Here is a 12154-nt window from a genome sequence, read left to right on the forward strand (position 1 = left end):
TTATACTGACCTAACACCATGATATATATATAATTCGTCTCAAATATATCAAAAAATGTTAGATCTGTAAATTTGCGTTCACAAATTTTTGTTATTCCCTCCGGATTTGAACCCTTGCTTCTGACTGCACTTTGTCCAGCGCCCTAGACCACTCGACCAACTAGGCTATATAAAAATACAGCTTTCGTTAGTCGAGTAATGCCTTTCCTCGTCATATATATTGAGTATTGTTAAAATCGTTGACACTGAAGAAGGCTATTTGTTAAGCCGAAATATTTGTCAACACGATTTAATAACAACATCTTCGTATAATACCATCTTATTAGTATCGTTGTGCAAATCTCTAGACTTATATAATTATTTCCTTATCTGCACAGTATCGTCTATTTTAGACGATCCGGTACATAGTAAATTTGCTGGTTGGTCCTTTTTATAGACTTCTATATATATATATATATATATATATATATATATATATATATTAATATACAAGACTACTCTAAATATCAGCACAACAGTGTTAAATCTGCAAATTTGCGGCAACGAATTTTTGTTCTTCCTTTGCCTGGATTCGAACTCATGCTATTGGGATATCGAGACAACACCCCTGCACTGTGTCCATCGCTCTAGACCACTACATATTTATAAAGGCATATATATGGAAAACCAAAAAAAGCTTTTCAATTGACTTGATATTTAAGATATATTTAGGAAAATGGCCTATGGCATTGACTAGACTTTCTTGATCTTTCAATCTTTATAAAATTAAGCAGAGCTAGCATATAGATACAAATGACATAAAGAGGAATTTGATGACAATGGAAAGATTAAGTAGGTCTATTCAACGTAGTCGTTCTTATCCTTCGATATTTGTTGATTTTTGTTAGTTTAGTGTCACATTAAGTGCCGGGTTCCGCGTAATGAAAATGTTCAGTGATATTGTTTTAATTGTATTTATATCTAAGCTTTGCCTAATTGTAACCCCAGTTTTTCATACATTGAAAGATCAGGAGGTTCACACTGCCATGTAAGCGATCCCCGGTAGTCTTTTACAATATATTTTGAATAGGAATGGAGAAATAGTGAAAAGAGTAGAAAAATCAAAAGTTGTTTATCGAATATGAAGATTATGAGGGTAGCATTAAACTCAAACTTTTCTGACTCCAACCAATAGTCTTAAGTGATATATAATTTTCAAAAACTACTCAATGGATTTTTCAAATCTTTAAATAACTTTAAAACTGAAATATTTGTCTTTCTTCATCTTAAGATAATTTTTATTTTGATATGATCAATAAGAAAATAAAGCTCAGTGACCGGAAAAAAGTGCTCTCTCAACTTGGATGAAAATAGAAAATTCAGGTTAAATGGTAGTACAAAATTGTTTTCATTCCTTTAATTAACCATACACAAGCTATAAAACTGTGTCTCATATTTTTTTTTTTTACAAATGCTTCCAATAAGAAGATATATTATTTAACTGCTGATTGCCCAACCCTCACTTCGCTTTTCATCTTTGGAGACCTATAAATTGATTCAGAAAAAAATTCTCCGACAACTTGGATATGTTTTTGTAGAAAACACTATCTTTAATCACACATATAAAATCCAAACCAAAGGGGGTATCCATAACAGAATAAGTTTATTCAAAGGATCAATTAGATTAATAGATCGTTTCAAAATTTACGAGCTTTATAAACAATATCGCTATGCAGAATAAGATGTGCTACATGAATACCGTTTTGAATAAGAACTCTACATATACAGATAACTTCCTAACCAAATCTTTGTATCTATGAATGAATAAAGTGAAGTTTGTTTTCCTGACTTATTCAATAACTTATCATTTATTCATAAATTATGTTTATTAAAATCAAAAACGCAACTGCAATCACAGGTATAGTGAACAAGTTGTGAAATATACACACCGTAAGAAGTCAGCTAGCAATGGTATGAACCCAGTAGTAGTATTAACATGCAATGTACGAGTTTCGTTGCACCAGGTGGGCATTTCGACAACAAATGTCTTTTGTCTATAGAGTATCTAAATATCATTTTGTTTGTCTTTGTTGAAATAGTTATTTGTATTGATAGTGATCAAGATTATAACACAATGTTGACTGTTGTACCCAAATTTTTGACATTTTTTACTATAATGTATGTTTGTTTTGCTCAGCGTTGTGGTCATCATAATAGAATTGTATGCGACTGTCATACAAGTGAGAGGTTTAGCTAGCTATAAAACCAGGTTTAATCCACCATTTTCTACATAAGGAAATGCCTGTACAAAGTCAGGAATATGAAAGTTGTTTTCTATTCGTTTGATGTGTTTGAGCTATTGATTTTGCTATTTGAACAAGGACTCTCCGTTTTGAATTTTATTTGGAGTTTTTTGTTATTTTACTTTTTATTAGTTCATCAAAACATATTCAATAGAAATACACTTCTGCAACATGTAAAGTAAGTACATAATTACGGGTATCCATTTCTTAAATGGCCTAACGGCAGGGTACAAATTATCTTAATTGAATAACAATCGGAATGATTATATCCCAATGTTAATGTTTTAGTCAAAAGATTTCACCGGAAAAAGCTGTGGAAAAACTACGTTTTATTATTGAACTTTTGGAGCAACTATTGAGTAACAAAGAGTTTAATAAGGATTTTCAAGAAGAATTATCTACAGCTTGCCCCAACTATACGAACGTTTTGCAGACATATAAACGTGATTTGCTTAGAAATGACTGTGGTATCCTTATTGCAGGTATGTGTACGTAGCATGAATTTATAAAAATGATATGATTGCGAATATAGCAAATACAAGTGCATTTAATCATCAGTAGCTTGATGTTTTAGTGTGCCTCTAAACTTTTACTATTCTATTTCCAGGTTAGAATGATAGCACTTTTATCATTTAATACGTCATTCTTATTTGCAGTATTTCTGCGATAAATTGTATTCACCATTGGAAATTCTAAAAACTGATAGTTTATATAAAACATGCTAAAAAGAAATCTCATCAATGTTTAAAAAACCTTGAATTGTTCGAAATAATAAGGATTTTCTACTCCAGAAATGGATTACCTTATATGTATATCGAATACATTTCGGAGTTGTTGGCCATCAATGCTCTTCAACTTCGTACTTTATTTGGCCTTAAATATTTAGGAATCGAGCGTCACTTATGAGTCTTTTGTAATCCGGTGATAAAGCTACAGACGTATCACGAATATTTTACGGATAAATAGTACCACGTCCGTAAAACAGATATCCCGTATTACTAGACCTTCTAAAATATCCGTTTTATGGACCTTTCTCAAACATTCGTATCACGGCTGTATAATCACATGTCTTATTTTCATCAATAAAAAAACATTTCATAATATTTGCCTTACACATTTCATGTATTGTAACATTAAGAAACTGATACGTCAACGTGCAAAAATAGTTTAAAAGAAAATATGATAAGAAGTTTTTGATACTGCCCTGTAAATATGGCATGTACTTGTCTTTTGGTTTTTTATGTTACTAGTTCGCTATCTCATAGTAAAGGTGCCATGCATTATGTATCTATGAAAGTCATTTCAATTAAATGTCATATATTTGCGAGCGATTAGTAAACTAAAAGGCAACTGAATACTCCAAATAAAAAATCATATTAAATAAAACATTGGTATATGACATACTGACGAGGTTCCTGGCTTACGACTGCGACATAAATCTATGTTAGTGATAACTTCACTTTTAGTATATACATCAGAAGAAAATACAAAAATTGAGTAGTTTTGTTGTACACCTCCAGTAAAGACTAAGTATTGAGAAAAGAGAATATATTTTACATTGGTGATGTTCGATGATCTTGTTTGTAGACCTGTAATACAAATATAAGTATATTTTACATACGAGTGTATTTCAAATCATCAAATTACATATGTTTGGTGTTAAATGGATGCGTTGACTACATACATGTATATAAAAACACAATTATTTTTACATATTTTTTGTATCGTAACACTATCTGCTGATCATGAGTAATCAAAATGTTTTTTTTTTTATTGAAATCCTAACAAAATAATGAGATTTATTAAAGTTTACCATCTCTTAACAAACACTGAGTGTTTTCAAAATTTTTGCACAAGGGAATGATTTGTCATACAGTTATATCTATATCTTTATATAAACACAAAAAGACGTTTCTCCAACGTTTACCAATTTTCTCTAAAACCAATTCTCACAATTAAGAAGTTTTTAACAAAAAGGTTCTTTATACCACTCTTTTATAATTTTTGGTACTTTCGATCACTCTGAAATAATTTATTACACCTTATCTCATTTTCTGTTGATATCCTAGGATAAGACGACCTTTTTTTTAAATCTAAAATTTTGACACAAAAAAAAAGTTTTTCCAACAATTAATTGTATGCCCTTCTTTAAATACAAACAAACACAAAACAAATTTGACACCTGGAAACAATCTCGAATAGCTTTTTATACCTATATATGAGCTGCGTCGGATAGAAATCAACCTTATGCAAATGATTAGCAATACATCTATTTACTTATTTCGGGTTGATATTTTTTTTATGCAAACTTAGTCTGTAACTGTATGAAAATTGAGTTGGTATAAGAACCCTAAAAATCATACCCGAATTCATCTTTTATTCCGGATTTGTATGGTTCGAAATCAACCAAAGTCTTATACATGTATATGTAAACGTGCACTTGCGTAAGGTCGATTTCTATCCGACGCAGCTCAATTATAGTAATTTTCCCGAAATCCAATCACAAATAGCTATTTACCAGAATGATGATTTTGTAACAGAAATTCAGTTTTAACGTTAAACAAGCAAATTAATGCAAAAACATTTTTTTCATTGTAAATTTTGAATAACATATAATTTTATTATAAATACTGAAATTTTGATAATTCATATACATTATATTGTGTTGCATACCTAGTGGTTATACTGAGCTATGTAACTTTTTTTTTTTAAACAAATCAAGATACAAAAGACTAAGATAACGAATCGTAATCGAAAGAAGCTATATCAGTTGCTTCGACGCGTCACCAGCTAGCATAACCACCTGTAAATAATAAAATAAATATTGAGGAATGTTTTCTGTTGTGGAAGTTACATGTACAAATATAATATGTTAGTGAGTAAATGTTATTCTTAAGCTTTTTGGGATTGCCGTATACATTAGGCAATAGAAGCGTAGTTTACTGGTGTTCAAATTCATTTAGACAATTCAAGTCAAGACAATTCAAGTCAAGGTTAAAAACAAACGTCGAATGGGTCATCGTGCCTGCTTATACATACTTTGCCCGTTAGGCAATCCATGCTCATTCAAAATATCACAATCAGTAATTTTACAGACGATATAACTATTCTTGACAGTCAAAACATATAACTATGGAGCTGAGAAACAGACATTTCATATGAGCCACCAAATGTGAAAATGACCGTTAACTTATTTAATGTCGATTTAAGTCGTTCCTCCACATAACTCTGTTCGTGTAGCTTTTGTGTAAGGAGGACACCCGTATTAAAGAAGTGCATATAGTGCGAAAAGTTAAGGTAATCTTTGCGTACACCATGTACACAGGGAGGTAACTCGAATTCAACTAATTCAAACTAAGGAGGGACCCGCCATTTTGAAATGCTTGGATCAACAAATGTTTAATTACAACAATATTATCAAAAATAAAACAACACCTACCTCAAAATCGCCGTTTTGATGTGATTTTATCCAAAGTTGAATCGTAGCAGTAACGTTATAACCTTCAGTTTGTAAATTTTCGTTTGTATGACGTGATGTTTAGTCATGACATCTTTGCGCCAAAATCATTCATGAAGTTTCATGATTTTCGGAATTTGATTTTATTTCAAATTTATACATTTTGTCAAGCTCTTACGTATTATTTCTTTTTATGATGCATTATAATCGGAATAACAATACTGTAGTTGAAGAGTTGCCACCGTTAAGTTTGATTTGACGTCCGAAAATTTCCGTTTTACTGTCTCCGCTTCGCGTCGCCAGTAAAACTGCATTTGCAACCATCAAATCGCCAATTGAAGGTGGCAACTCTTCAACTACAGTACTGTTATTCCTTAACTGAACTTCATTGAACTGATTTTATTTTATTAAAAAATGTGAAAGATTTTCATATTTCATAACCAAATTACATTTTTTTTGTATAAGAACAAGACATATACAGCTGGTCATTTGTGTTCCCTGGCCATCTTCTGTTTCGCCTAACCTCATGTATAGGAGCATGCATATAAAAATATGATGTGGTATGATTGTCAATGCGACAACTCTTCACAAGAGACCAAATGGCACAGAAATTAACAACTATAGGTCATCGTACAACCGTCAACAATGAGCAAAGCCCATTCAGAAGAGTCAGCTATAAAAGGCCCGAAATGACACAATGCAAACGAGAAAACTAACAATTAATATGCCAAAAAAATGAACAAAAATCAAATATGTAAATAAAGGCAACAGTAGTATACCGCTGTTCGAAATTCATAAATCGATTGAGAAAAAAACAAATCCGGGTTACAAACTAAAACTGAGGAAAACACATCAAATATAAGAGGAGAACTACGACACAACAGAAACACAACATTAAAATGTAACGCACGCAGAAACGAACTATAATATAACAATGGCCATTTTCCTGACATGGTACAGGACATGTAACACAGCAACAAACGACAACCACTGCATTACAGGCTCCTGACTTGGGATAGGCACATACATACAGTGGTGTAACAGTACAGCATAAGAACGAACTATAGAAATCAGTTGTTTGTATGTTTGGTCAAAGACACCAAATCTGAACATGGTGTACAAAATGTAACAATTGAACAAATCATACCAGTACTCTATCTTTTTCCTGGAGGGTTTTTTCCTGATTAGTCATAAATATTTCTATAATATTTGTTTGTGTCCAGATTGAAATGAATGGAATAAACACGGCTGCTGTACATTACTTTTATAGTCAAACCTGATGTCTTTTCATCCAATTACTGAATACAAACAATTTACCAAACATGGGGCAATTAAGAAATTTGTATTACTTTTAATGGCAATAAGAATGTTATCCTAAGAATCAAAATGTTTTATAGTTTGAAGCACAGAAAGAAAATAAGTGTTTCCTTGAAAAAAAGATGCTATCAAAGATGACTTTTAATGTGAAAACGTATTTTTGTGTTTAACAGAGATGACATGATGAATATATAACGCCCATGTCAGGGAAACGAGTTCGGGGACATATCAATTTTATAAGCTCATTATTATGAAAATAGTTTAATCTTTAAGTTTCCAGTTTTTTTTTTACAAAAACGGTGGTCCCAGATATAGGATATTTTTTTAATTTTGTTGCCATGGCAATGGTGTTATTTTAACCTCCCCCCCCCAAAAAAAAAAAATCTTGTTTTTTAGTACGTTTTTTATGAACTTTTTAATTAAAATTTATTATTAAGGAATGGATACATGTTTTATTCAGTTTTAATTTTTTATTGTCACTTGCAAACATTATTTATGAATAAGAGTTCAAATAAAATGTACCCTAAAGAAACGTAAAAAATGGCAATTTTGAGCTTTTCAAAAAAAAAAAAAAAACGGGACGGGCGATATTCGAAGTTTTTTTCATCAAATGATCAGGTACTTTTCACTGAACAAAATGATATATCATTAAGGTATAATATCACAAAAAAATTCCAGGTATCATGCAAACCTTACCTTAAGTTGAGATAGACATATACCAAACGATGGGACAGATGACAAACTCGAAGTTGACAATTGGAAAATTGAAATATTCACGTTCATCGTACGTTAATTTTTTAGATTCGTCCATCTGTGTCAATATTGGGTAAAAGTTCAAGATATGAAGTGAACATTACAATTTCATATTTTTTATATTTTCTGAAGAAGCATTCGGTTCAATATTCTATATACTTTGTCTGTGCTTGAAATAAATCATTGGGAAGTTTTTATTTTCCGATCTTGTTTAATTTTTTTTTGAAGGCGAGACAAGTGCTGGAAAAACTACATTGATCAATCATCTTGTTGGAAAAGAAATTTTTTTCACTAATAACCTTGCAGCTACTGGAACAATATGTAGAATCCGCAATTCCGAATCATTATCGGTTCAAATACATTCGAAAGATCACTCCACTGAAGAGAAGGCTGCTGCTGATTTTGATGAACTAGCATCACTCCTTAAGCAATTCACAGACATTGAAAACAATCCTCCAGAGATGATTGATGTTTATCTTCCGGTTCCTATATTGAAGGTAATAACAATGTAATATGTTATGGGCGAGTAATGAAAAAAGATTAATATGATCTTAATTTAAGTGCACATTCAATTTGGAATAACCAAGTTACATAACTAACTTTTATAACAGTTTGAAGAGTGCAAAATATATATGTATAAAAAAAAAATAACAAACAAAAATAGAAATATTTGGATGATAAGTCTCATTCACATACTAGTATACAGACAAGCTATGAATATACAGCGATTATAATCATCAGCAAGACGTGATCAACAAATCAGATAAATGCTCGAAATTGTTTATTTGCTTAATAGTATGACTTTTTTTATTATTCCTTCTAAACAACGATTTTAACAATTTTGCTTTCCCCATTGTTATTAAAATAACGTTACATATATGACATTTGAATGCACATGGCGACAAAATTTCACAATCAATCACCACAATTGGTGAATTTAAAAACCAAACGACTGTTCTTCATCTAAAGATCTGATACCTCGAAGACATGTCGATAGTTAGTTAAGACAAAGACTTTTATGTATGAGTCAACCAATTCTTTATAATGACTAAAGTAGTATCAATTTCTCGATCCTTATGCGATACAATGCTCTAAGGGGTTTTGAAATGTATAAGTAAGTAACGATTATAGTCGTTCCTACTCATAACTATATTTGAGCAGTGTTTGTGGCTTATATAAAAATAAGAAGACGTTGTATGATTAGCAATAAGACAACTCTCCAGAAGAGACCAAAATGACACAGAAATTAACAACCGTAGGTCACCACACGGTCTTCAACAATGAGTAAAACCACTACCGCATAGTCAGCTAGCGCTATTAAAGGCCCGAATGTTAACAATTCAAACAAGGAAACTGACGGCCTAATTAAGGTACAAAATGATGAACGAAAAACAAATATGATATACAGCAACAAACGACAACCACTGAATAACAGGGTCCTGACTTGGAAAAGGTCCATACAAAATGTGGCGAGTTTAAACTAGTTTGAAGGCGCACCAACCCTCCCCTAACATTGGACAGTGGTGTAACAGCACAACATAAGAAGAAACTATAAAAGTCTGATGAAAAGTGCTTCATTCATCAGATCGATATAAGCAGAAATACATCTAACAAAAACACAGGATGGACGTGGCATTGTACTTATACATCCCCACAACAAAAAGACACCGCATTTTGTAAGTACAGATCTGAGATTACTCGCAGTTACTGACAGCTTGTTCAGCAAAGAACAACTAATAAGAAAAATCATGCATCCAAAACTGAAATATCAATCAGTAAACATTCAACATCCGATGGATTTAGTGTAAAAACGTCATTAACAATAAGACAAAAACATGAACTTGTGCAATCACAAAATACAGGTATCGACAAAATGTAGATGCATGTGCATATGTATATAAATAATATATAGTGTGATTTTAATTAACTGATAACAAAGTCAATGTTAATACCAAAAAAACATTATTCAAAGATCTAATTTTAGTGTTGAATTGGTAACCTTTTATAAAAAGTTTAGTAAGAGAACCGATAAGTTTACCCGGATCGTATCTAAATTTTCGGGCTCGGTGAACAACATATCCGTAAAAATTAGGATATGCTTTCCTGTTAAAAATAAGTTTTCTATAACCAAACTTCCAAACCAATTTTTTATATCTATGGAGGAATTTAGTAAAGATTTTAGTTATTTGTGGTAAAGAAATCCCTGACTGAATAATTTATCAGTAATACATAGATAACGTTCTTTGAAATCCAGAACGTCACATCAGACACGGGCATGGCGAACGATAGATGAACACCGTAAATACATGAATGAAGACGAGAGAGTATGTTCTGCTCAGTAATGGGTTATTTACACTCGAAAAGTATTAGGCATGCGCGTAGGTGTCAATATCAAGGCAGATATAAATGTAAGAAGCAGACCTACAAAGTGGTATACTTGATAACTAGTTCAAATGCATACTGTATGAAATACAAGCACGTATATAAATGTGAAGAATTGAGTGTTAGGACATCATAAACATTTATGAAGGTCAAATTAAAGAACTTGTGAAGATGCGTTCAAAAACCTTCAGTAGGTTCTTTACTGGAAAAATAGCCATAAAATGGTTTACGCATTTTTTAGTGTTTTTGGCGCAAAACTTTGGACGGTCGACTCGTACATTAACATAAAAGAGAGGCAAAAGATACGATAGGAACATTAAATCAATCAGTTGAGCAAAAACCGACAATGCCATGGCAAAAACGATAAACGACAAAAATACAAACAGTCCACAAAACAAAACATAGTCACTAAGGACTGAGCAACATTTCCCACTAAAAACTGGAATGAACTCAGATGCTCCGGAAGGTTCATATAGTTTCATCTGAGGCACCCTTCATATTGATCATTTATTACAAATTCTGGTAAAATTGACATCGATAATCGACCACATTACAGGAGTCATTGCACTTCATCATTTTGTTTACTTTGTTATTGATTTTTCCTGGTGAGGGATACATTTTAATAGCAAGCATGTTCAACAACATATGATTTATTATAGATAAGCTAAAAATAAATCACCGAATTACTGCGCAATTATGATACTATGCTAACATTAGCAATGACTGCCTACTGATTATAATGTTTTATTCTTTTTGCAAAGTGAGCTATTCAGGCTCCTTGGAACCTCTTCTTATGTTTACTTGATACCAAATATATTATTAGTAAATAATGCAATAACAAAAACCGTAAAGATAGGGCCAAAATGTGATTACATCATTTTCAAACTCTAGGCGATTTGGAGCCTGCCAGGGTCAATATATATAGCGTTTCAGTGCTGAAGATCTACGCTTGATGTTGACTTATACATGCATATTATATATTTAGAGTTTTCATGGTGTCCGGTTGATGTCTCGTTGACATTTATCCTTCATTTTGGTATTCAGAACATTACTTAAAAACTATGATTTGACCAATAGATTATTTATGTTCTTTTATGTTGGGTTGCTATGCCATTAATTCCTATATGTGCACAGTTGAATAAAACACTATTGGTTTTTGGACGGGTTCATGTTGCTCAGTCTTTAGTTTTCTTTGTTGTGTTTTGTGTACTGTTTGTCCTTTCGTCGATTTTCGTTTTTTGCCATGGCATTGTCTGTTTGTTTTCGACTTATGATATGAATATGAGACAATATCTGTAAAGTCTAATTTCCATGTTCCATCTTTCACCAGCAATTATTTTTTTATTCAACCATTTTTTGGAAAATTTTAAGTTCAGTATTAAATAGAGTTTATAATGCACCAACTATTGCCAATTAATTACTCTTTCTTAAATTTCTTCCTATGAATAATAATAATTTGAATGTTCAACCCCCCAAAAATCATGTTGTCCCGTGTTGTTTTTTGAACTAAATCATTCAAAGAATTTCCAAATTAAGTACACAGGCTTCCGATTTTCACAAATATGATAGTTCATATAGACAACTTGTCCCTTACTGGTCTGATTTTATTATAACTAAAGCATGTAATAAAATTTTACATTTTTAAGGGTCTTTTAAATTTTGTCCCAAGGAGTAATTTTCCTTCTGTTACCACTGGGTTTTTTCACCTGTAGACACGTTTGAAAAACCACGATTTGATTTCTTAAAATGCAATGAGAAGAGCATCATTTCCTGAATGTATGACTCCACATGTATAGTTTGAATGGCAGCCAGTTCGAAAAATCCGAGCTCACTACAGATGAAAATTTTTAGTGAACAATAATTTTATTGTTCTCTCCTGTTACAGCCTTTTTGTGTACCTTCTGAGAATATGGTATTGTCAGCACTACAACAGTAAATGTGTTTTTATAGTATCTTATTAAAT

General features: G+C 31.8%; 1 protein-coding gene across 1 annotated transcript in view; it reads left to right on the forward strand.

Moving 5' to 3' along the window:
- LOC127714057 (uncharacterized) overlaps nucleotides 1-12154 on the forward strand; it is a 129680-nt gene that overhangs the window by 53164 nt on the left and 64362 nt on the right. The window contains exons 9-10 of the mRNA XM_052220004.1: nucleotides 2571-2764; nucleotides 8038-8306. Of these exons, the coding sequence (XP_052075964.1) occupies nucleotides 2571-2764; nucleotides 8038-8306 (463 nt within the window). The remainder of the gene's footprint in view (nucleotides 1-2570; nucleotides 2765-8037; nucleotides 8307-12154) is intronic.

The sequence above is a fragment of the Mytilus californianus genome, unplaced genomic scaffold, assembly GCF_021869535.1.
Source record: "Mytilus californianus isolate M0D057914Y unplaced genomic scaffold, xbMytCali1.0.p SCAF_9, whole genome shotgun sequence".
NCBI lineage: Eukaryota > Metazoa > Mollusca > Bivalvia > Mytilida > Mytilidae > Mytilus > Mytilus californianus.